General features: G+C 41.5%; 1 protein-coding gene across 12 annotated transcripts in view; it reads right to left on the reverse strand.

The window, feature by feature from the left end:
• Nucleotides 1-27,775, reverse strand: part of DMD (dystrophin) — a 3,641,189-nt gene that overhangs the window by 2,080,183 nt on the left and 1,533,231 nt on the right. For all 12 annotated transcript variants that reach the window (XR_010221499.1, XM_063953479.1, XM_063953476.1 and 9 more), the window contains one exon: nt 6,565-6,720. Coding sequence is in view for 11 of the 12 variants with exons in the window: in XM_063953479.1 (XP_063809549.1) it covers nt 6,565-6,720 (156 nt within the window). In the remaining variant the exon portion in view is untranslated. The remainder of the gene's footprint in view (nt 1-6,564; nt 6,721-27,775) is intronic.

The raw sequence follows: 27,775 nt of genomic DNA on the forward strand, positions 1-27,775 counted from the left end.
GAACTTGATGAATGGCACAAGTACCACATCCTCATACTAAAGTATAAGGTCTGTGAAGATTATTGGAAAAGAAATATAACCAGGAGACATCAGTGATATATCCTGTGCTACGCTGTTAATGAATGGCTCTGAACCTTAATGTTAATTTTCACCAACTTTTGTAAAAATTAAGGTATGATGAATAGACCCCTCTGTTTCATTTTTGCATCCGTCTCATATATACTTTTTATATTAAAATTGTATTTTGCATGATTTATAACACTGTCTTGTGCTGTGGAATCTGCAGCGCCTTACAAATTATGTGGATTATGAAAGAGGACCAGTCTTTTTTTTTTTTTAAATAATAGCCATTTTACATAGTGCTTTGCACAATTTGTATGACTTAAAAAGAAAATTCCCTAATCTTCCCTACTCGCAGGGAGCCTATAATATACAGTAAGATAAAGTCTCTGGGAGGGCTGACAGATCTTGCATTTTTATAATAATCTCCAATGGTCTGTTTTGTCCCCAATATGCATGGACAGTGAGAATTGGCAAGCGCCACCCCTCCAATGGCTCTCACTGTGCGATGAGACTTACCCTAGCCTAGATGGAGAGAAGAATGACCACCCAATCAGAATGGTTATATGTGTGTAGCAGCAGGGCAGATGGAGAGGGAAGCGTGGGAAAGAGTGTAGTCAGACCGGTATAGAGCAGAAGACAGAACAGAGTGGAGAAGTGGACAGAGGGTGAGGTGGGGTGGGACAGGGCAGGGGGTAGGATAGTGCAGACCAGCAGAGAGTAGGGTTGCCACCTCATCCCTTTAGTTCTGGACACATATTAATTACACAGGTTCTGTGGCTGATTAAAACAATGAGAAATGCAGTCTTGAAGTCAGCCAGCCACAGAACTTGTGTAATAAATATGTGTCCAGAATTAAAGGGATGAGGTGGCAACCCTAGCAGAGAGGGAGGTGGGATGGAGCAGAGCAGCAGAAAGAGTAAGGTCCCTTTATAAACTGCAGTGGGAGCACTGGAGAAATTTCTTTTTTTAGGTCACACATACAGTAGTGTGCAAGGTGCTATACAGTAATTGTGTTAAAATGATAGGTCTTCAAATATTTTTTACTTGATTGTCAAATTAAGAATTTATTTCAAGGCTTCTTCATGACATTATTAGTGGCACAAACTTTGTAGGCAGTACAGTAAATGTAGTTCTTGAGTATGTGCAAATGTTCAGTATTATAAAAGTGACCGTGGTAATGTTTTTGCTATTACTTATTATTAGTTATCTTGAACAGTGTTGGAAAATTCTGCTTTATAATAATTGTACAATTAGTGCTTCAAGCATTTTGGAAATTTTGGAATAAATGACAAATTACTAAAAATTTCACTAATTAAAGCAAAATACAAACTGTGTGCATACTTTATCTAGCAATGTTAAAAGGAGAGAAGCTAATTGAAAATAATGGGTTATCATAATCTTTACGTTAGCACTGCACATTGTATATCCATGACAAATGCTGTTTTCTAAAATTTCTCTTGAGGGACTGCAATTTTATTGAATGCAATTATAAAGTTGAAGTTTTAAGTTCAAAATGTGCAACATTTATTTATTTAGACAATTAGACTATATTCTGTGGTTGCATTTTGCTAAGATAAACATAGCATTTTAATTCCCACAAAACCAAAATAGATTTTGTATCTGAACACCAGGCCTGTGTAAAGAAGAATTGAAAGACTGCCATCTACAGCACAGATGTTTGTTAACAGTAATCACTTGCTTGGATTTCTTGCATTTGTTCTACTACTGTTTAAGTGAATGAAGTTTCTTTTTTAGAATATATAGTGTAATACTCATTAGCAGCAAATGAAGAATGAGAGTGGACCTTACTGTAATAATTTTACCTAATTATTAGAGATGTGCACAGACCCCTGTGTTTTGGTTTTGGTTCTAACTCATCATCGTGTTTTGGTTTTGCCAAAACCACCCTCAAGTGTTTTGGTTCTTATTCAATTTTGATTTGGTTATAAACGGATTAAAAATTTATAATCATTGATATTTTTTTTTTATAAAACAGCTAAAATCATGTAATTGTTGCAACCCAAAAATCAAATTTAAAAACTAAATTCCGAACTGTGGGAAGATTCAAACCAGGTCTTGGTTCGAATCGAATCACCTCATGGGGATCTGGACCGGGTTTTGGTTCTGTTCAAATCTACAAAATATATTCAGTTAATACAATAATATGCAATCAAAGTCCCTCTCATCCAAGTACAGTATTAATCCTTTCTGTTAGGGTTAATGTACAGTATGTACCAAATAAATCCCCATTATAAATGTGTCTGTGGGTTGAAATGTTCTGTGAAATTTTTATCAAAGTAAATCTTGATAAGTATGTGTTGTTTTTGGTATATACTGTATATTGATTGTTTGCATAAAAAGGTGCCCAAACAAGGTTTTAATATTTTAAATTTGTATTATTGATTGTAAAGAAATAACAAAGCAAAGCAATACCAGGGGCAGGATGCATCAAGCTTCAATTTTGCATGCAATGCATCCTGCCACTCGTCGCAAGCATAATGTGTTTACATAGAAACATACTGTAGAATTTGATGGCAGATAGTAACATTGTATACTTGAATTTATACAGCCCTTTCCTGTCCTTTGTTTTGATCAGACTTCTGGGAGGGAACCAATTGGATCCCTCTCAGTGAACTTTGCATTAAGAATCCCCTAGACATCTATTAGGTAATGCTATCTACAGATGGCATTGTCTACTGGGTCCAGCCAATCCTCTAAAAACTTTATTTTCTGAGGATTGACCACATTTTTAGTGTTGATGCATCCCATCCCAGGTAACATATTTGTCTGACACACTCTTATAATTGCCTTATTTATTTTTATTCTCATTCCTCCCACTAAATACCAGAATTGCAGAGATCAATACTCTGAATCTCTGTTACTAAGACATATTAAAAATGAATGTTCTCTAATCTGCAGTGAATCCAGAAGGCTCTGGCAGCCTTGGGGAACAGTGACACAACAGTTCCTGTCCACATTGTGAGTACTTTTTAGAACAATTCTTGAAAAGTTGTATCTTTAGTGGGTAGTATTTAGGAAATGGAGAGGCATCAGGTGATGGATCCCCATAATTCATCTAGAAGTGTGTGTGTGTGTGTGTGTGTGTGTGTGTGTGTGCGCGCGTGTGGGTGCATAGTAAAGAAAAAGCAAAACAATAAATTAAAACCTACATTATGTAGGACAGATTCACTTTTAAGGTTGTGTGCACAGGGGCATCTTACAGCGGATACCTATAATGAGACACACTGAGGCAGCATTAGCTGGGATTTGTTTACAAATTCAATTTCTGTTTTTTCTGTTTTTGCTGTTGCTGATATGTTGGTAGAATGCTGTTTGCATGTGCAATAATGGTAAAGGTGACATTGTGACTTCTAGAGTAAGAGGCGTACACACAATTTTCATTGTGAATTATGAATACACTGTGTCTGTCAAGAACTGGTCCATCCAGTATTTGAATAAAGATTGTAGGGCTGATTCAGAGGTGGGCACACTGCTAATGTTTGACGTAGCAGAGTGAATTTTTACTACTGCACATGCATCTAAGTGGTGCCATGCATGCATCCCGAGAGTATCTCTATAGAACCAAAGTTGCAATTTCAGATGCACACATGAGGAAGTGTATTGAAAATTTAGTGGGTGTTAAAGGGCGATAACAGGGAGGTGGCTTAGCATGCACATGGAGATGGTTCTTCTTATGGGCGTTTTATGCAAGTGTCTCGGGCATGTCAGTGAAAGTGGTTGCATACACAGGTGCTCATTTGCTTACACAGGAGGCCATACACATCACAGTGGGCACCATCCGGCACTGTGGGCACTTGGCAGTGCAGATGTACACCAGGGAGGGAATTTGTAGCAGCATTTACATAAACTCACAGACGGGCAAACACCAATAGATGCAGCTGCAGCTAATTCCGCATCTACCACTCAATCAACCCCTGTATGTAGCTCTCTATAGTCATCACTCATTTTTCAAAAGAATATTGCGTTTATAGAGAAGCATAAAGGTATAAATGTTGCAGCCTTTATTGGTAACTTGATACTTTATATGACAGAACTGAAGACACAACGAGGGTCATTCCGACCTGATCGCTCGCTGCAGTTTGTTGCAGCGCAGTGATCAGGTCAGAACTGCGCATGCGCCAGCACCGCTGTGCGCCGGCGCATGGCAGTCGTCAGTGCCCAGCAATTGCCTCTGAGACAGAGGCAGTCACTGGGCAGGAGGGGGCTGAACGGTGGCATTAATCAGCCAATTACTAGGTGCAGTCCGGCAAACACAGGCATGGCCGGACCGTTGGGGAGAGTGGCGCGGCGGCTGCGTGACATCTCATGCAGCCGCTGCGGCCAGCAGCAGTGACAGACAACTCCCGGCCAGCCGCAGGTGCTGCGCCAGCTGGGAGTTACTCCACAGATACAAAAGCATCGCCACTGTGCGATGCTTTTGTATTTGTGTGGGGGGGCACTGACATGCGGGGTGGACTAGCCCTGTGCTGGGTGTCCCCCCGCATGTCTGAGTTTATGATCGTAGCTGTACTAAATTTAGCACAGCTATGATCAACTCGGAATAACCCCCAACATGCCCAAACAAATGCTAAATAAAACTATAGAGTACAGTGTCATAAATGAGATGCAGTTTGCATGGGCTTAACTCACAAGCTTCTAATCTGTATGTTTCCTGCAAAGTTGATCATTATTAATAAGTCCTGGTGCAGATGTTCATACCATGTAAAATGTAGCATATGCAGAGAGAGTTAGATTTGGGTGGAGTGTGTCCAAACTGAAATCTAAATTGCGGTGTTAAAAAAAAGCTGTCCAACATTTGTGGGCTGCATGCAGAACCAGCCAGTATTTACCCTGCACAGAAATCCACCCTTCTCAGATCTGATTCAACACTTAAGGTGCATACACACTGGGCATTTTTGCCCAGCGTGTATGCACAGTGAGGATGGCTGACATCGCTGGGCTGAAAAGCGCTCAGTGCATACACACTGAGCGCTTTTCCCCCCTCCCCAGCAATGTCAGCGGGGGTGAATGGCTTTCCATAGCAGGACGCTATGGAAAGCCGTCCACTCTGCCGATCATCTGCTGGTAATACCAGCAGATGAACGGCAGCCACCGGCAATGAGGCATCAGCGCTCACCGCTCATCACCAGGGCATAGACACTGGGTGGTCTTGAGCTGAAAGCAGCTCAACACACCAAAAGTGATCTGCTTTCAGCTCAAAATTGCCCAGTGTGTATGGGCCTTAAGAGCACTGAGTATCTCAGTGAGCTATACTCCTTTTTATTATATCACAAAATTAAACAAGATGTCTTACTTCAAATGGCATTAAATAGAAAGGTTAAAGCAATTTGGCAGCTTAATTAAGAACCATTCCCTAGTCATCTTTTTAAATTAGCCTATGGTCTCCAACCTTGAAGGTTTCTTGAATTATAGCACAATACTCCTGTATCAGGGCACATAGCATGAAAAAGACCTTTGTTGGTTTCAGATAAAAATGACTTAACACTAATACTAAATTCACAGGGAGTCCTGCAGACGGCAATGAAAGAGATTAAAATAATGTATGCTGTGACATTTCTGAATCTTATGTGCAATAGACTGAGGATAGTGTAGGTAGAAGTGGTAATGGACAAGCACCCTGCTGGCAAGCCTGAAGCAACATTTTAATCAGACGTGCATTGCGGAATTTTAACAAACCTGCATTACTTCTGTCAGGCTATATCCATACTTAATAAGTGTAACATGTTCAGATTTCTATCTATGTGTAAAAGGGTGACTTATGACCTCAGCAAAAATAGTTTTATTTGTACTGCTTGGGTGAATAACAATTATAGCAGACATATTATAGTGCTTGAAAGGGGCATTCTGCCATGTAAATACCTTACTTTCTAGTGGGGATTTCTATTTTTAGTTTATGCTAAACTGCAGAGTAAAAGAGGACTAGAACATTAAACCTATATGACACACGCAAAACAAGGGAGATCTATGAATAAAACATTAAAATCAGTCATATTTTGACAAATTATTTTCAGAAGCAATATTTTTTGTATAAAAGAACACAACAAAAACAAGTGATTTTGGTGATTTTTCTCAATTTGGGAAGTTATAGGGAGCCCCAGCAAAAACAGCTATGTTCATATTGCAATTAAAAGTATTACTGTAGTTGGCATTCTGGATTCTTTGTAGAATATATATATATATATATATATATATATATATATAAATAGTTTGACAATGACAATGTCGACCAATATCACTTCACATGACAGCCAGAAAACTGCTGGAGCCATTGCAGCCGCCATGAGCTATAAAGTCACTGCTGGGCCACCAGGACAATATGTTAATATTCTAACATGTCAACATTTCATCACTGTCTACATGATGAATGTTGAAGCGGTCAATGTCAACATTACCTGGTGAAGATGGCTTTAAATGATAAAGTCAGAGCTAGTGAATTGAAATTTGTTTAAATATTCACTCATTACAACATCAATATATTACCTTTGCTCCTAACTCGTTGTATTGCAATTTTAAAGCAGTCAGCCTCTCATCCAGGTCTTTAGGGTTCTCCGTTTGTTGTTTCTGTACTATCTGACGTCCAGTCTTTATCACTGTTTCTACTTCGGATTTAACTTCACTTAAAATTTTGTAGAGTTTCTGTGGAAAGATGCCCAGAGATTATTTAGAAATTTCCAAACTGAAAAAGAGTACAGTTTCTTGTAAAACATTCATTGTTTATGATTCTTGCTATAAACACTGCCAGGAATCTTTATTGAAAATATTTTTTTCCATGGTAAATGCTTAGGTAATGAACTTTCTGATTAATGCCATTCACAATGGCCACTGAGAATACATAAAATGTATTTTAGCTAAATAGAGTATCATTTTCTTTCGCTACCTCATCTGAAGGTAATAGAATAGATCTTTTATGGAAGCCTTGTAAAATAAATCTTGCATTCCAGATTTGCAGTATGAAAATTTCATGTGCTAGTTATATTATTTGGACATTTTCAATGTTTAGTAGTAATAGGATGGCTATTGTGCATTATTGAGAAGTTATTCAGTATCATATATGATAATGATAAACCTAAATAGACGGCATGTGAATTATTATTATTATTATTATTATTATTATCATCATGGACGTGCAGTGAGTAAATGACTCAGGAGGTACTGGCTAGTACCTGAGCCAGATTTACACACAATATATGAGCCAAAGGGTTCATGTGGGCATTATATAAAAGTGCAGCGGTATAAACTCCTGGAAATTTGGTGAGTTTTGATAAGAGAAGTGTGGAAAAGGTAAGCAGGGGAGACTTTTTACTCCAGAGTTACTATAAAAATTATTAAAATAATACAAAAAAGATATTTCTAACATATACTTTGTATTTTTCATATACTTTATACAGTAAAAACTCTGGCACAAATGTTTGTATGATAGGAAAGTCTCTGCCTTCATCACTGCACATCAATGATTATTATTATCTTTTATTTATATTGTGCCACAAGGGATCTGGAGTGCCCAATTACAGGGTACATAAATGAAAAATCAAAATGGAACAATAGTGACTTACAGTTGAAGACAATATAGGACAGGTATTATTATTTTTTTATTATTATTATTACTACTACCAGTTATTTATATAGCACACACATATTCCGCAACGCTTTACAGAGAATATTTTGCCCATTCACATCAGCCTCTGCCCCAGTGGAGCTTACAATCTATATTCCCTATCGCATGTACACACCGACACATTCACACTAGGGTTGATTTTGTTGGGAGCCAATTAACCTACCAGTATATTTTTGGATTGCGGGAGGAAACTGGAGCACCCGGAGGAAACCCACGCAAGTACGGGGAGAATATACAAACTCCGCATGGTGGGAATTAAACCCATGACCTTAGTGCTGTGAGGCAGTTCTGCTAACCATTACACCATCCGCACTGCCCGTATAAGTACAAGTACAGGGTAAATAACACTGACATAAGTATCAGAGTGGCAGAAAACCACGGAATTTGGTGCCATCGAGGATGGTTTAAGTAAGAAAAGGATAAACACATGAAGGTTGAGGGTGCTGCTCATGAGAGCTTACATTGTATAGGGGAGGGGCAGACAGACAGGGGTGGCACAGATGGGGTAGACAGTGAGCATGGAACAGAGGGTTATGATGAGATTAGGGTTTGGTGAAGAAGTGGGTCTTGAGAGCCCGTTTGAAGTTTTGTAGAGAGGTGGAGTGTCTGAGGGGGAGAGGAAGGGAACTCCAGAGAAAGGGAGCAGCATGTGAGAAATATTGAAGGTAGGAGTGGGAGGAAGTAATTAGTCAGCAGGAAAGGCAGCATGCATTAGCAGGGCAAAGAGGATGGGAGAGTGTGTAAAGGGAGATAAGGTCAGAGATGTAAATGGGAGAGGAGTGGGTGAGGGCTTTGTAAGTGAGTGTGAGAAGTTTGAATTGGATTCTGAAAGGGAAAGAAAGCCAGTGAGGGGAGGTGGACGTAGTGCATTTGGTGAGGAAGATGGATATATTGATATATAATTGTGCATTTATTATATATCAATGAATTAGGTATAGCTTATCAAACTAATATGGTAGGTAGAAATTACTAGTAAAGGTACATAAAGAGTATTACAGTATATTTATTACAATCTAAAATGCAGACTGCAAAACAGGCAAGCAGCAATATATTCATAAACAGATTGTATTGTATAATGTACAAAAAATAAAAATAAAAACATGAATGCTAACCATAACCAATTAAAAACAATTTAATTAAAACTAAAAATTGTACTCTCCGAAATGTACATGTCTAATACTTGGTCTATAGAGTATGAGTGATAAAGTGAAATGGCATTTAAAACTCATCTCTTTCCTTAGTGCTCTGAATAATTTACCCCTGGCTATGCTTACTGGACCCTTTAATGACCTCACAAACAAAAGGATTAAATACACATTTGTTCTCTGCTGCTTCATTAAGCACGATAATTGAGAAATACTCTAGTTAGAATCACAAAAAAATCTTACTAAAATAACATATTTGACTATGGCATTAAAGGATTAAAAAGCAGCAGTGTATTGTACAGTACAACTTCCAGAAATGCATATGACATTGTCACAACCATTACATAATTGATTACCATGAAAAAACAAGTTTAATGTGGACATAGATATGCCAACATCTCATAAAATGACAGTATCTATAAACTGTAAAAAAAAAAAAGGTTATCTTGTTAACTTGCTATTTAAACAGATAGGAATGTTTTCAGTCAAGTACTGTTCCCTCTTTTTATTGTTGGTCAACATTTCCCAAATGAAAATTACTATGGCAGTAGCCATCAAGTGTCATTAGTGAGGAGGAGGTGATATTAAATGAAATAAAAACAAACATAAAATGCAAAAAAATATGAACATACAGTATGGCTACTAGGGTGTAGGATTTTTCAAGGAATCATTAAAGTCATTCAGGTGAAGTATGTGTCCTGTAAGCCAAATGCTAAAATCATGAAATAAAAATTTGTACACACCATAAAATCCATTCCTTGTAATCCATTTGGAGGACACTGGAAGACGCTGGGGCAAATAAGAAAACTTAATCTAAATTCTGCCAGGTGAAAACCCTCCCATTTCCACTGGATCTTAAGTTGTTTTAACTAACCTAGCCAAATGGAGAAAGTAATATGTACACTTTAAACAAAACTACACAAGTTGGGAGTGCAGTATCCCTCAGATGGATTACTAGGAATAGAGAGGCAGTAGAAGACTGGAACTTCTCCAAGAAATCCTAAAAAGGGTACAGCATGCTTTGTCAAAGCTGTGTGCAAAATTGTTGCGCTCAAACTGGCGATTTGGAAACAAAGACACGAAACAAAGAGAACTATATAAATGTGTGGAAATCGTCCTGCACAGCCACCTGACCAAGACACCAAGCCTTGTCACTGGAGAAGCACTTCCCAAAGTGAGCCCAAAAGGAAACTTGCACCAACCAATCCATGGACCATATCTCAACCATATTGTGGCCAAAGCCACTGTACCATGGGCTGCTTGAGAGGCTGTGCAACCTCCTCTATGAACATCAGATAGTACCAACAAACTATCCAAATTGCAAATAGCCGAAGTAATGTGAATAAACATCCGCCAAGCCCTGCACTATATCCAGGATATGCAGAGAATAGGGAGATTTCTATAAAACAGACAAATTCCTGTCGTAGATAAATAGATATCTTAGAGTGCTAGACCACACTGCCTGGATGGAAAATCAACAAGGTCAACACGGAATTTATGGGGGGTAGGGGAAGTGGTGTGGCGGTGACTACTTTACCCAAGGGGAGAAACTGCAGGAAGCCGTTGATGTGGGAAGGGACAGGCACTTTGCTTAAAGCTTTCTCTGTCACAGAAAAATGAAAATTTTGTACATCTCAGAGGCTTTCTGGAAGGAACCTCATTGTAGGCAGGTCAGTGAAGAAATGGCACCGTACGTAGAATAGCTTCCTTACCATTACTTCCCAAAGTGAGAGGCAGCTGCAGCAGAGTGTGGCCCCTAATAAACTAGACCACTTTACAGAAGACTACCTGGTGTCAGCAGCGAGACACCTGCAGACCTAAATCATAGGCCACTCTGCTAACTGTGCGGCCACAGGAGGAGCTTTGAGAATTCCAAGACACTCTCGTCCAGTGACCTGGTGATCTCTCTAGGCAACCAGTGGATAGGACTGTGGCAGCAGTTTACAATGTAGCAGCCAAGAACTACCTGCAATTGGCTGCATCTTGTGCACAAGCATAGGCGTGCGCAGCACATTTTATTAGGGGGTGCACGACTGGAGTGGCGTGACTAGCATCGCCTACTGGGCTAGAGTGTGTGAGTATATATATATATATATATATATATATATATATACATACATACATACATACAGTGGTCGAAGTGGAAATTGTAAAGTGGGGTATGATAAAGTGAAGGAATGACCACTCAAAAGGGGACGTGTCCTTCAGTATAGTTTGCCACATTACATACCCATTATACACATTATGCATCACAATAGTAGGACCTCTTATACTATCTAGTACTGGTGCCCCTTTCACTTTATAGCACACGGTATGAGCTGAAGTTCACATTATACCACACAGTATGAGCCGAAATTCACATTATAGCACACGGTATGAGCCGAAATTCACATTATAGCACACAGTATGAGCCGAAATTCACATTATAGCACTCGGAATGAGCCAAAATTCACATTATACCACACAATATGAGCCAAAATTCACATTATAGCACTCGGAATGCGACGAAATTCACATTATAGCACACGGAATGAGACGAAATTCACACTATACCACACAATATGAGCCGAAATTCACATTATAGCACACAGTATGAGCCGAAATTCACATTGTAGCACAGTGAATGAGCCGAAATTCACATTATAGCACACGGAATGAGCCAAAATTCACATTATACCACACAGAATGAGACGAAATTCACATTATAGCACACGGTATGAGCCGAAATTCACATTATACCACACAGTATGAGGCCTCGGAGATGGTGCAGAGAAGGATTGAGGACGGCAGAGGAGGCTGAGGGCAGCGGTGGTGCAGTGGAGGAGGAGGCAGAGGGCGGTGGCAGTGCAACGGAGGAGGACGGAGGAGGCTGTGGTCGGCGGCCTTTGGTGGTGCGGCACTGCACTGGCTCCTATGACCCGGCGCTACTATTTCAAATCTGCCGGGGACCCGGCAGCCAATCAGCCAATATATATATATATATATATATATATATATATATATATAGTTACACACACACACATTATATATATATATATCCTCCAAATCAGTAGGCACTCCTAATCAGTATTCCCAGATAACTGTTGTGGTGCACAGCTAACAATTGGATACAGAAACAGCGAACAGCGGCACTCCTAACCGACTTGTAAATGAGACAAGACACCTACAGTAGGTCTGATAGCGAAGTTTCGATTTTACTTCGTCCTCAGGCTACAGGTGCATCTTTACCTGTAGCCTGAGGACGGAGTCAAATCCAAAACTTCGCTATCAGACCTAAGTGTCTTGTCTAATTTACAAGTCCGTTAGGAGTGCCGCTGTTTGCTGCTTATATATATATATATATATATATATACATACACATATATGTATATATATATATATATGTGTGTATATATATATATATATAATTATGTATATATATATTATATATATATATATATACATATATATATAATATATATATATATATATATATATATACATACATACACATATATATATATATACATATACGTGCCCAGACACATTTGAATACAGGTGAAATGCCTTACTTTTATTAAAAATACACTGCTTCATATGCTGCTCTGCTCCTGCACTTTGTGGTGGCGGCTAGAGCATGGTCCTGGCTCAGTGGTGGGCTGGTGGCGCAGTGCCCCGGAGTCTGACCAACTCCGCAAAGGAACATGGGAGGAGGAGCTGCTGCAGCCGGGCATGCGCAGCAGCCCTCCTCCCGGAGCGGCCGCCATATTTGTTAGGGGCATCATACACTGACTGCCCCATCAGCTGTGCCGGCGCCGCATTGTACCCTCACCGGCGCTACCGCAAGCGGCTCTGCTCAGATGTGCGAGTGCAGAGCCGCACGCGGCGCCAACCATCGGGTATTAAAGCAGACATCAATGTTCAGATTGCAGGCGTGCAGTGCGGGGGTGCCGGACATAAGGGGGTGCCTGTGCGCACCAGGCACCCCCCGTGCGCACGCCTATGTGCACAAGTAGTAAAGCACTTAACCAAAACAAAGAAAACAGCAAACAGGTAAAAGAAACTTCCCTAATAGAATAATGTGCCTTGCTCTAAAGGGCACTAGACAAACTAATTGAAGGGCCAGGACAGAGGGGAGGGTTTTATAAGTGGAAAGAGCTTAGTGTACCCCATATAGGGTTCTAGAGGAAGTGTGGATAAATGAAAGTTTTGAACATCAGGTTGTAAATACAAACATCCTGATTTTTAATTCTTATAGCAAACTATTTTGTAAAATTACTTTTAGTAAACAATTTGTTGAGACATGTACATAAAAAGTGACAGAGAACAACCAGTTTATGCTAAATAAAGATGTATCTAAAACTTAAAGTATAGTATAGTAATGTTACTAAAGAACTAACATATCAGAATACAGTGTAAAAAAAACAAAAGTCCAAAATGATCTTTGCTACACTCTTCTAGAATGTACACATCTTCTAACTAGAGAGAAGTGGTTTGTACTCCGATAAATATGACAGAACCGAATATAGGGGTACCAAGGTGCAGCAGATAAAACATAATTTTCCAATAATTCTCAGTGCTCACAATTTTTTTGGTCAGATACTATATAAGGGCACTGTGAGGATGCTCTCCTGCCATTTTGACACTACCATGTGTAAGCAAAGGAGGAAAGACAATACTAAATAATACATTTTAAATAAAAAGGGACATTTTCTTAAATCTATATACAAAAGAAGTAACCATCTGTGCTGTGTCAACAGAGGAATGCTATCTGCCTGTCACTATTACAGAGTACACATCCAGGGGATGGCTCCTATGCATCTCTCACTTAAAATATTAGGGGGGATAAACATAAATCAACATTAGTCAGGTGGAAATATTAATGTTATTAATCTGCAACAGGATGATGGTGATAACTGTGTATCTGACAACGAGGATGATGATGGTGACTGTGTTGTACATGAAGAAGATGGTGGTCACACCTCATGTCCATGATAAGCACATTGTTAGACCACAGAAAAGAAACAGGACCCAGCGCTACTGAAAATGAAATGCGGTGAAGGGAAAAACAATCCCACATTGTTGTTATGTCTAGCAAAAAGACCAAATAATCAACCTCTCAGGTGTGGAACAATTTCTTCCACAACTCAGGCAATGTTTGTCAAGCCACCTGTAGCTATTGTGACACCAATATACTGTAAGTTCAGGTAGGAATGTTATCCACCTAGGCACCTCCTCGCTAATACATCATTTGCAGTGCAGTCATGCAAATGGTTCATCCCTAAAAGTAAAATAAGCAGTCCAGTAACAGCAGCATGGTTACATTACTTATGCAATCTTCACCACTAACACCCTCAACATTGGCCTCCTCAGGAACAGTATGAAGTAGAACAATACAATCTGACTTCTGCAATGTAATCCATAATTCCCAAGAAGAATGTCTGATCTGCTGCTCTTGGAGGTAGATTATCATCTAAGAAGTAGTGATGAGCACTGGAAATTTTTCGGGTTTTGTGTTTTGGTTTTGGGTTCGGTTCCGCGGCCGTGTTTTGGGTTCGAACGCGTTTTGGCAAAACCTCACCGAATTTTTTTTGTCGGATTCGGGTGTGTTTTGGATTCGGGTGTTTTTTTCAAAAAACCCTAAAAAACAGCTTAAATCATAGAATTTGGGGGTCATTTTGATCCCAAAGTATTATTAACCTCAATAACCATAATTTCCACTCATTTTCAGTCTATTCTGAACACCTCACAATATTATTTTTAGTCCTAAAATTTGCACCGAGGTCGCTGGATGGCTAAGCTAAGCGACCCAAGTGGCCGACACAAACACCTGGCCCATCTAGGAGTGGCACTGCAGTGTCACGCAGGATGGCCCTTCCAAAAAACACTCCCCAAACAGCACATGACGCAAAGAAAAAAAGAGGCGCAATGAGGTAGCTGTGTGAGTAAGCTAAGCGACCCTAGTGGCCGACACAAACACCTGGCCCATCTAGGAGTGGCACTGCAGTGTCACGCAGGATGGCCCTTCCAAAAAACACTCCCCAAACAGCACATGACGCAAAGAAAAAAAGAGGCGCAATGAGGTAGCTGTGTGAGTAAGCTAAGCGACCCTAGTGGCCGACACAAACACCTGGCCCATCTAGGAGTGGCACTGCAGTGTCACGCAGGATGGCCCTTCCAAAAAACACTCCCCAAACAGCACATGACGCAAAGAAAAAAAGAGGCGCAATGAGGTAGCTGTGTGAGTAAGCTAAGCGACCCTAGTGGCCGACACAAACACCTGGCCCATCTAGGAGTGGCACTGCAGTGTCACGCAGGATGGCCCTTCCAAAAAACACTCCCCAAACAGCACATGACGCAAAGAAAAATGAAAGAAAAAAGAGGTGCAAGATGGAATTGTCCTTGGGCCCTCCCACCCACCCTTATGTTGTATAAACAGGACATGCACACTTTAACCAACCCATCATTTCAGTGACAGGGTCTGCCACACGACTGTGACTGAAATGACGGGTTGGTTTGGACCCCCACCAAAAAAGAAGCAATTAATCTCTCCTTGCACAAACTGGCTCTACAGAGGCAAGATGTCCACCTCATCATCATCCTCCGATATATCACCGTGTACATCCCCCTCCTCACAGATTATCAATTCGTCCCCACTGGAATCCACCATCTCAGCTCCCTGTGTACTTTGTGGAGGCAATTGCTGCTGGTCAATGTCTCCACGGAGGAATTGATTATAATTAATTTTAATGAACATCATCTTCTCCACATTTTCTGGATGTAACCTCGTACGCCGATTGCTGACAAGGTGAGCGGCGGCACTAAACACTCTTTCGGAGTACACACTTGTGGGAGGGCAACTTAGGTAGAATAAAGCCAGTTTGTGCAAGGGCCTCCAAATTGCCTCTTTTTCCTGCCAGTATAAGTACGGACTGTCTGACGTGCCTACTTGGATGCGGTCACTCATATAATCCTCCACCATTCTTTCAATGGGGAGAGAATCATATGCAGTGACAGTAGACGACATGTCCGTAATCGTTGTCAGGTCCTTCAGTCCGGACCAGATGTCAGCATCAGCAGTCGCTCCAGACTGCCCTGCATCACCGCCAGCGGGTGGGCTCGGAATTCTGAGCCTTTTCCTCGCACCCCCAGTTGCGGGAGAATGTGAAGGAGGAGATGTTGACAGGTCGCGTTCCGCTTGACTTGACAATTTTGTCACCAGCAGTTCTTTGAGCCCCAGCAGACTTGTGTCTGCCGGAAAGAGAGATCCAAGGTAGGTTTTAAATCTAGGATCGAGCACGGTGGCCAAAATGTAGTGCTCTGATTTCAACAGATTGACCACCCGTGAATCCTTGTTAAGCGAATTAAGGGCTCCATCCACATGTCCCACATGCCTAGCAGAATCGCTCTGTGTTAGCTCCTCCTTCAATGTCTCCAGCTTCTTCTACAAAAGCCTGATGAGGGGAATGACCTGACTCAGGCTGGCAGTGTCTGAACTGACTTCACGTGTGGCAAGTTCAAAAGGTTGCAGAACCTTGCACAACATTGAAATCATTCTCCACTGCGCTTGAGACAGGTGCATTCCACCTCCTATATCGTGCTCAGTTGTATAGGCTTGAATGGCCTTTTGCTGCTCCTCCAACCTCTGAAGCATATAGAGGGTTTAATTCCACCTCGTTACCACTTCTTGCTTCAGATGATGGCAGGGCAGGTTCAGTAGTTTTTGGTGGTGCTCCAGTCTTCTGTACGTGGTGCCTGTACGCCGAAAGTGTCCCGCAATTCTTCTGGCCACCGACAGCATCTCTTGCACGCCCCTCTCGTTTTTTAAATAATTCTGCACCACCAAATTCAAGGTATGTGCAAAACATGGGACGTGCTGGAATTTGCCCATATTTAATGCACACACAATATTGCTGGCGTTGTCCGATGCCACAAATCCACAGGAGAGTCCAATTGGGGTAAGCCATTCTGCGATGATCTTCCTCAGTTGCCCTAAGAGGTTTTTAGCTGTGTGCGTATTCTGGAAAGCGGTTATACAAAGCGTAGCCTGCCTAGGAAAGAGTTGGCGTTTGCGAGATGCTGCTACTGGTGCCGCCGCTGCTGTTCTTGCGGCGGGAGTCCATACATCTACCCAGTGGGCTGTCACAGTCATATAGTCCTGAGCCTGCCCTGCTCCACTTGTCCACATGTCTGTGGTTAAGTGGACATTGGGTACAACTGCATTTTTTAGGACACTGGTGAGTCTTTTTCTGAGGTCTGTGTACATTTTCGGTATCGCCTGCCTAGAGAAATGGAACCTAGATGGTATTTGGTACCGGGGACACAGTACCTCCAACAAGTCTCTAGTTGCCTCTGCAGTAATGATGGATACCGGAACCACGTTTCTCACCGCCCAGGATGCCAAGGCATCAGTTATCCGCTTTGCAGCAGGATGACTGCTGTGATATTTCATCTTCCTCGCAAAGGACTGTTGGACAGTCAATTGCTTGGTGGAAGTAGTAAAAGTGGTCTTACGAGTACGACTTCCCCTCTGGGATGACCATCGACTCCCAGCAGCAACAACAGCAGCGCCAGCAGCAGTAGGCGTTACACGCAAGGATGCATCGGAGGAATCCCAGGCAGGAGAGGACTCGTCAGAATTGCCAGTGACATGGCCTGCAGGACTATTGGCATTCCTGGGGAAGGAGGAAATTGACACTGAGGGAGTTGGTGGGGTGGTTTGCGTGAGCTTGGTTACAAGAGGAAGGGATTTACTGGTCAGTGGACTGCTTCCGCTGTCGCCCAAAGTTTTTGAAGTTGTCACTATCTTATGATGAATGCGCTGCAGGTGACGTATAAGGGAGGATGTTCCGAGGTGGTTAACGTCCTTACCCCTACTTATTACAGCTTGACAAAGGCAACACACGGCTTGACAAATGTTGTCCGCATTTCTGTTGAAATACTTCCACACCGAAGAGCTGATTTTTTTGGTATTTTCACCAGGCATGTCAATGGCCCTATTCTTCCCACGGACAACAGGTGTCTCCCCGGGTGCCTGACTTAAACAAACCACCTCACCATCAGAATCCTCCTGGTCAATTTCCTCCCCAGCGCCAGCAACACCCATATCCTCCTCATCCTGGTGTACTTCAACACTGACATCTTCAATCTGACTATCAGGAACTGGACTGCGGGTGCTCCTTCCAGCACTTTCAGGGGGCGTGCAAATGGTGGAAGGCGCATGCTCTTCACGTCCAGTGTTGGGAAGGTCAGGCATCGCAAATGACACAATTGGACTCTCCTTGTGGATTTGTGATTTCGAAGAACGCACAGTTCTTTGCTGTGCTTTTGCCAGCTTGAGTCTTTTCATTTTTCTAGCGAGAGGCTGAGTGCTTCCATCCTCATGTGAAGCTGAACCACTAGCCATGAACATAGGCCAGGGCTTCAGCCGTTCCTTGCCACTCCGTGTGGTAAATGGCATATTGGCAAGTTTACGCTTCTCCTCCGACGATTTTATTTTAGATTTTTTAGTCCTTTTTTTACTGATATTTGGTGTTTTGGATTTTACATGCTCTGTACTATGACATTGGGCATCGGCCTTGGCAGACGACGTTGCTGGCATTTCATCGTCTCGGCCATGACCAGTGGCAGCAGCTTCAGCACGAGGTGGAAGTCGATCTTGATCTTTCCTTATTTTTGGAACCTCAACATTTTTGTTCTCCATATTTTAATAGGCACAACTAAAAGGCACCTCAGGTAAACAATGGAGATGGATGGATACTAGTATACTTATGGATTGACGAGCGACTGCCGACACAGAGGTAGCTACAGCCGTGGACTACCGTACTGTGTCTGCTGCTAATATAGACTGGATGATAATGATATAAAAAATATATATATATATCACTACTGCAGCCGGACAGGTATATATTATATAATGACGGACCTGCTGGACACTGTCAGCTCAGCACTGCAGACTCCTAAAGTAAGCTACTAGTATCAAGAAGATAGAAAAAAGAAAAAAACACCACGGGTAGGTGGTATACAATTATGGATGGACGAGCGACTGCCGACACAGAGGTAGCTACAGCCGTGGACTACCGTACTGCGTCTGCTGCAGTGCTAATATAGACTGGATGATAATGATATAAAAAATATATATATATCACTACTGCAGCCGGACAGGTATATATTATATAATGACGGACCTGCTGGACACTGTCAGCAGAATGCGTTTATAGAATAAAAAAAAACACCACACGACGAGTGTTTAACTTTTTCAGGCAGACAATCACAATATACTGGTGGTCAGTGGTCACTGGTCAGTCACACTGGCACTGGCAGTGGCACTCTGGCAGCAAAAGTGTGCACTGTTAAAAATATGTACTCCTGCTATAACTGCTCCCCAGTCTCCCCCACAATTAAGCTGTGTGAGCAGTGAGCACTCAGCACAGTCAGATATACAGTATTACATAGATGATGCAGCACACTGAGGGCACACTGAGGCTGAGCACAGATATGGTATGTGACTGTGTCACACTGTGTATCGTTTTTTTTTTCAGGCAGAGAACGGATTAATTAAACTGGTGGTCACTGGTCACACTATCAGCAAGTAGTACTCCTAATATGCTCCCCAAAATTAGTAAATCAAGTGTCACTCTCTACTACTCTCTAGTCTACTCTAAACGGAGAGGACGCCAGCCACGTCCTCTCCCTATCAATCTCAATGCACGTGTGAAAATGGCGGCGACGCGCGGCTCCTTATATAGAATCCGAGTCTCGCGATAGAATCCGAGCCTCGCGAGAATCCGACAGCGGGATGATGACGTTCGGGCGCGCTCGGGTTAACCGAGCAAGGCGGGAAGATCCGAGTCTGCCTCGGACCCGTGTAAAAAGCGTGAAGTTCGGGGGGGTTCGGTTTCCGAGAAACCGAACCCGCTCATCACTACTAAGAAGGCGAATCATAGCCTTGTTTCCATCAATTTTCTTTCAGTTATGACAGCAATCATTGGACACGCGTGCATTTTTCCAAACACTCCAACAAAACAGTCAGTTGTCACCCACAAATGCCTTCTTCCTGTCAATCTCCTTGCGTTCGGCTGTGCGAATAGATTCTTCGTAAAACCCATCACAGCACAGCAACGATCCGCTTTGCACCTGTGCGACGCACCAGCACATTGCGGTGCATGCGCATGCACACTTCTGACCTGATCGCAGCGCTGCAAAAAACGCTAGCGAGCAATCAGGTCTGAATTACCCCCATAGTGAGAGAGGGGGCATGTTACCCCATCTGCAGTACAATGGAGAATCCTTTAAGTTGTATGCAAGCTACTAAATCTGTTTGAAAGTGTAACAAACCAAGTGAGTTCTGACACTGCAAGCTTGAGTCAACTTATACCGCTAATTAACATACTCGTAAAGCATTTAGAAAAGCGGAAGGAGGATATGATGAAAGCAAGCGATTCTGCGGAGTACAGTATGTTGGCCTAGTAAATCAATACAATGACCCAAGGGTGTGCAACATCTCTTTTTTTCCAAATTACACAGATTTAAAGACATGTAAAGAGTTTATTGGGAGAAAGTTGACTGACCAAGTCTCAAGTGCCACATCCTCTGCGTCAGCATCTACTAATGCTATTATTGTTGTTGTTGTTGTTGTTGTTGTTTTTATTATAAGTGATAGTAGTAATAATAATGCCAACAAAAACTTTATTGTTCAGAGATTCATAGACAATGAATCAAAAGATCGTTGTTATAACATTGGGCAGGCTTAAATAAAATGCCCAATTCTGACGGTGACAACTCTCATTGTGAAGCAGGGTCAATTTGTGGAATGCTAGAGGAATACGGGTATGGGTCGTTGGGTAGACACAACTTAGGTCAACAGTCATTAGGTCAACCATGGTAGGTCGACATGCATTAGGTCAACAGTGACAATAGGTCAACATGGTCATTAAGTCGACATGTACTAGGTCAACAGGTCAAAAGGTCGACATGTTTTTAAAAAAACTTTTTTGGCATCGTTTTCTTTGTAAAGTGACGGGGAACCCCAATTAGTGCACTATGTCCCCTAGCAAGGCTCGCTTCGCTCGGCATGTTTCGGGCAAGGTGCCTCACTTTGCTCGGCAAAGGTTCCAATCGTAGTCCACGTGGATCGTTAAGTATGAAAAAAATCCAAAAAATGAAAAATTTTGAAAAACTCATGTTGACCTTTTGACCTAGTACATGTCGACATAATGACCATGTCAACCTATTGACCATGTCGACCTTCAGTGGTCGACATAATGACTGTCGACCTAAGCTGTGTCGACCTAACGACCGTATCCCAGGAATACTTTAAAGTCAATGCACAAGTTAGCACCACAGATTGTCCACTGGATTTTAGGGGGAAAGAAGGGAATTTGGAGCAGCTTATACACATGAGTTATGGAGAATTTAAGCTGAACACCCTTGAGTGTGCACTCTGTAAAGTACACAGCAGGGGATGTTTTGAATGATCAACAAAGGAGACTACTACCCCAAAATGTAGAGAGATTTGTGTTAATCAAAATGAACTCACAATGTTTGAGAAAACACCATAGTCATCCTTTAAAACATGGGTTTGCTACATTCCAGTGGAGAAAGGGCCCTAGAGAGAGGGGGCAGGGCTCAGTTACTATAGGGAGGCCTGACCATGGAGGTGTGGCCATGCCCCTGTAAACAAAAAAATATGAGAATACTATGCAGTGCTGCCGGTCACTGCATGGGAGTGGGGAGGACACTGTGCACATCTCCATCAGACTCAGATCCAGGGGGAGATGATAAGTGTGATTGCTCCCTCTCTGCTCATTATGCAGGCAGAGGAGACTGGCAGTAGGCTCCCTGGGTCCCTGGAGAATAGCGTTGGCAGCAGGCTCCCTGGATCCACTGCAGCCCAGCACACAGGAAGAGAGGTTGCTACTGACAAGTAAGAAAGGGGTGGTCATGGAGCCAGGCCCCCTGCCAGGCCCTTCAACAATTCCAACAAGCCAAGGGTAATAAGTTCATGCACCCCCTTCCCCTCTTGGTGCCCTCAGTAGGATGAACTAATGTTGGTGCCCCACGAACCACTATTCACCCTCGTAGATCAACACCTCAACCCTGGCACACCAAATGCACCAGATATCTGCAAAAATGCTCACATACCACTGAGCAACAATGGAGGCCGACTTCCTCCACTACAAATTTATACTCTCATCCTTTTTTGCTGCCCTTACCCTCTCTAAACAATCTTACTTCAATAACCTCATCTCCTCCCAATCCTCTAACCCACTGCACCTCTTTATCAACTCACTCCTCTGCCCACCCCGCCTCAACTCCTCCCTTCACTTTCTGCTCTTGACTTTGCCACCTACTTCACATCCAAAATTGACTCCATTCATCTGGACAAAAAATCCCACAAAAACCTTAGCAACCCCCCTTCTCCATTTCCCGACCCCCCACTACTTCCCTCCTACCAACTCTGACATCTTTTTTTCCCCTGTATCTGGAGAGGAAGCCACGGTCCTCATCCGGTCCTCACCCCCTCCACCTCCCCACTTGATCCTATTCCCTCCTGCCTTCTCCACTTCCTCTCTTCCTCTGCCTGTTCCCATTTTGCCCATCTACACAATCTTTCACTCTCATAAGGCACTATCCCTTCTGCCTTCAAGTATGCACTTTTTCCCCCTATTCTTAAAAAAACCTACCCTTGAGCCAACCAATCTCTCCAACTACCAATCTATCTATCTCCTCTTTTTTGCCTTCAAACTCCTTGAGCATATTGTCTACAACTGCCTCACTGTCTTTCTTTCTTCCCGCTCACTGCTTGACCCTTTCCAGTCTGGTTTCCATCCTCTGAACTCCACTGAAACTGCCCTCATGAAAAAGTCTGCAATGACCTCCTTGCTGCTAAATCCAGGAGCCACTACTCTCTGCTTATTCTCCTTGACTTCTCTGCTGCTTTTGACACTTTAGACCACCCTCTCCTCCTGCAAATCCTTTACTCCCTTGGTTTGCATGATACTGCTCTCTCCCGGCTGTCTTCCTACCTTTCTAACAGTTCCTTCTCTGTCTCCTCTCATGACTACACCTCCCCCCCTACTTCCTCTACCAGTAGGTGTCCCCCAAGGTTCTGTTCTTGGGCCTCTCCTTTTCTCTCTCTACACATCATCATTAGGTGAGCTCATTAGCTCTTTTTACTATATCACCTCTACGCTGAAATACTCAAATCTTCCTTTCCTCCCCTGACCTCTTCCCTGCTCTCCTCACTCGTATCTCCAACTGTATCTCTGCTGTCTCCTCCTGGATTTCCCAGTGCTTTCTTATTCTTAACATCTCTGGGACTGAGCTGATTATCTTCCCTCTCTCCCACATAACCTCACCTCCCGCAATTTCATTATCCATTGATGGCACAACTATCTCCTCTAGCCCCCAAGTGCAATGTCTTGGAGTAATCCTTGACTCCTCCCTCTCCTTTAAACCACACATTTAGTACCTCTCACAAACTTGCTGTTTACATCTCAAAAACATCTCCAGGATCAGACCCTTTCTCACCCAGGACGCTAGTAAGACCCTCATCCACTCACTGGTCATCTCCAGATTGGACTACTGCAATCTCCTCCTATCTGGCCTCCCTCAAAAATGCCTCTCTCTACTCCAATCTATTCTCAATTCTGTTTCCCATCTCATCTTCCTCACCAAACGTACTTCTTCAACATCTCCTCTCTTGCAGGACCTTCACTGGCTACCCTTACAATTCAGAATACAATTCAAGCTTCTCACACTCACCTACAGTACAAAGCCCTCACCCACTCTTCTCCCTCTTACATCTCTGACCTTATTTCTCTTTATATTCCCACCCATCCTCTTCACTCTGCTAATGCATGCAATCTCTCCTGCCAACTGATTACCTCCTCCCATTCCTACCTACAAGATTTTCTACATGCTGCTCCCTATCTCTGGAATTCTCTACCTCTCCCCATCCAACTCTCCACCTCTCTACAAAACTTCAAACGGGCTCTCAAGACCCACTTCTTCACCAAACCCAGCCAACTCTCCTCCTAACCCTCTTGTCTATGCTCACTGTCTACCCCTTCTGTGTCACCCCGGTCTGATAGCCCTTCACCTTTTAGATTATAAGCTCCCAAGAGCACGAACTTCTTTCCTCATATGCCTCTTCTTTTCTTACTTACACTCTTATACTGTACTTCATACTCCCTTTGATGGCACCTAAACCCTGGTTTTCTATACCTGTCCTATATTGTCTTGAACTGTATGTGCTGTTTTCTTGTTTGCTCATTTGATTATGTACTGTGTAATGGGTGCTGCGGATCCCTTGTGGTGCCATATAAATAAAGGATAATAATAATAATAATTGGTGGAAGAAGATGATGATCTTCTTGACATCAGTGATGATGATGATGATGCCTATGACAATAATGATAAAATTGTCAATGGCAACAGTGATGAAGTTAACCACTGAGACCTACAGTATGCTGAAATAATGTTTGTTTAAAAAAAAAAATATATATATATATATATATATTTATATATACATTGTTTTGAAGAACCTTTGGTAATTATATTTTTGTATGTGTATGGGGTTTTCCATGGCACACAAGTAACTAAGTAAAGGACAGTTTAAGCCTATATACCTTGGAGTCTTATTCTGGGACTCATGTATATAGGCATTTCCCGTGTGTAAAATTGTCCACATAGGTTGTTTCACTATACTACCTCTATTTTAAAATTTTGAGAATTGTTTACAATGTATTGAGAAATATGACTCTAAATGCATTAGAACTGGTACAATTACAAATATATGTGGGTCATATTGTGATTCTGCTCTCTAGGTAATATTTTCAATGTGGCTTTACACCATTACAATAACAGTATTATCATTGTTCTCCAGAGATAGTACATTCTGCCTTCTTTGAATTTTTTTGTGTGTGTGTATATATATATATATATATATATATATATATATATATGATGTATTTTGATATATTATTTTCATATGTGTGTATTGGTTAGGAATCGTGTTTAATGTAATTAGTCCCCACCTCGTTGATTCCCATGGGTGCCCAATTGATGTGATTGTCCTTCAGTGGTGGACCGCTGTGTACTGACTTTCTCTGCCCTGGAAGCACGCAATGTAGTGTAAGCCTACGGTGGAATTGAGCGCCGGTGAACACTTCCTGTTTCCGGCTAGGTGGAAGACAAAGTACATCCGCCTTTTCCTTATGCGCTCTGGACATCTAATATGTTTGGAGTGTGCCAGCTGCCTTTTGAGGCAACGGTTGTCAGTGCTTTTATTATGTTAAGTGAAGGTTGAGTTTCCCATTTTTTTATATCATTATATTGTTTGAATGAAAGTATCTCCAGTATATCTATTGTTACTTCCGGTCATGGATACTACTTCCAGTCATATAGCTATAAATATTGTGTTCAGTGCCCATCGATTTGTGCTGTCAGCGTGGTATGTCCTTATGAAGAGATGTGTCTGTAAGTACATTATCTATCCCGTAGCATTCACAGTAGGGTTATTATTTAAAGTTGATTAGCTTAGAATTTGTTTCTCTTTTTCATAGTTGTCTTTATTCTCCCCTTTAGAATGTAAGCTCTTATGAGTAGGGCCCTCTTCCCTCATGTGCTTATCCTTTTCTTACTTTAATAATCCTCAACTGCTCAAATCCTGCAGTTTTTTGGCCACCTTGAAATCTATCTCTATGTCATCTACTGGTGTAGTTATGCTTAGTTACCCTGTTCTTGTCCTATATTGTCTTCAACTGTAAGTGACTGTTTTCCTGTATTGATTATGTGCATATGTACTCTGTAATCGGGCACTGCAGAACCCTTGTGGTGCCATATTAATAAAGGATAACAATAATAATAATAATAATAATAATAATAATTGTTGTTTGTTTGGAGGAAACTACACTTTGAACCCTTTTCAGTAAGTGGTTGTGTGTTTTGTGCCTTAATGGTTTTGCCTCATCTCTGGTTATAAAATTAATTAATGTATATATATTTTTTGTCCTATATAGTCTAGATACTTACAGCCGAGCTTGTTGTATGTACCTTATATATGGTGCCAATATACATGTGACCTTGAGTGTTATTACTATTTTGTGTCTTTTGAGGCATAGTTCACTTGTGGTGACCCCTTCTCTATTATATTATTTCTCACTGTTATTAAGGTGAAGCAAGATAGATATTGGTGATTAGGGTGTCTGTTTTTTAACAATTTTTCTATGGCGCCTGTGGGGACCCCTCATGGTCTAAGTTGTTCTTTATATGTATTTTTCTATTTTCTCTGATAGATATTTGTATCATGGATCTATATGTATGACTCTACTTTGAATGATCATTTATATCGATATCATGCCAGTCTTGAGAAAGACCCCGTTGGGGGAATGAAATGTCGACAGTAATAGCTACATATGAACTATGTGAATAAAATGGACTTTTAAGCAAATTAAGTCTATTAATGAGTGCCCCTTTCCACATTGGTGGAAATATGTGTATGTATGTATGTATATATATATATATATATATATATATATCTCCGTTTGGTCCACACTCACGTTATTAATCACATGCAGGGGTGCCATCCAATGGTGAAACCCTGTGTTCACCATTCCAATATAGTAGCAGTAAATGGGAGCACTCACCAGTCTTCTTTATGCAAGTAACTTAATTAGACCATATAAAATAATCTAGTATAGGTGAAGCAATATCATCAGAGACATCCAGCTTCTCTGTATCCTGCTCAAACTTTTTGGACAGGAAGTCCAGGATGATTGGTTTGGTATAAGAAAGCTTAGCAACAGATGGGGATGGTCATCATCAAAATCTAGCCCCCCAATGGGAGGTATGGCATGCAGAATAACAAAGGCCTCCATGTTGCTTGTCCTCACAATTCCATATTTCAGTTTGCAGTTCAAATAGGAATAAAGACAGCCACAGAACCCATAATTAGTAGGTCTGAGTGGAGCTAGCATATATTCTTAGTGCATCCAGGTCAGATAAGATCCATGAATTCCCAGATAGATGCTGGACATACACTATGAATATTTTGCTTGTGAGGACCTTTGGTGCTTCCTGACAAAGGCTTTTACTTTGAACTGCTTTACAGAAAAACATGTGACTGAATCCTTTCCACACTACAGAATATGATGGAAGTAATCCTGGAATTTCAGCCCTAAAGTTTTTTGTTTTCATATTCTCTATGAGAGTATTTTCATGCCCTGGTAGTCTGGACAATTATTGTATTCTTCGTGCTTACTGTGCTCTAGATTCTGAGCCACCATTGTTTTCTTCTTTCTTGTTGTGCTCTGGAGTCTGGACCACCATTTCATTCATCTTTCTTGTTGTTCTCTGATGTCTAGGCGCCCATTGTATTCTTCTTTCTTGTGCTCTGGAGTCTGGGCCACCATTTCATTTTTTTCTTGTAGTATCCTGGAGTCTGGACAACCATTTTTCTATATTTTTTTCTCGTCATGCCCTGTAGTCTGGGCCACCATTTTAATAGAATTTTTTTTATAGAATTTATCGATAAATGCTACCTCAAAGATTTTTTAAAATTGTATTGTGTGTTATTAAATTGCACATCACTCACATGTTCTGTTAATAATGCAGTACTATTCCAACTGCCACAACATCCTCACACACCATTGAGGCCTCTATTTATTCTTTATGCAGGCTTTTCAACATCATCAGTATCTAATTTTTAGAAAGAACCATCCTCTACATCTATTGTATTTTATTCTATAGATGTCATTTCTCATATTAAACTGCTGTGTGTGGAACTCTTCAGGTACCCATTACACAGGCATACCCCAAAACTAGCCATTGAGAGTATAATGCATTATTGAAATAAAACTGATTGCCTTCCTTTGGCATGATATTATTTGTGATTTTTCTAAAGCTTACCAAAAACAATCATAACTATTGTATACAAAATTATTTCTCA

This window comes from Pseudophryne corroboree, chromosome 2, assembly GCF_028390025.1.
Source record: "Pseudophryne corroboree isolate aPseCor3 chromosome 2, aPseCor3.hap2, whole genome shotgun sequence".
Taxonomy (NCBI): domain Eukaryota; kingdom Metazoa; phylum Chordata; class Amphibia; order Anura; family Myobatrachidae; genus Pseudophryne; species Pseudophryne corroboree.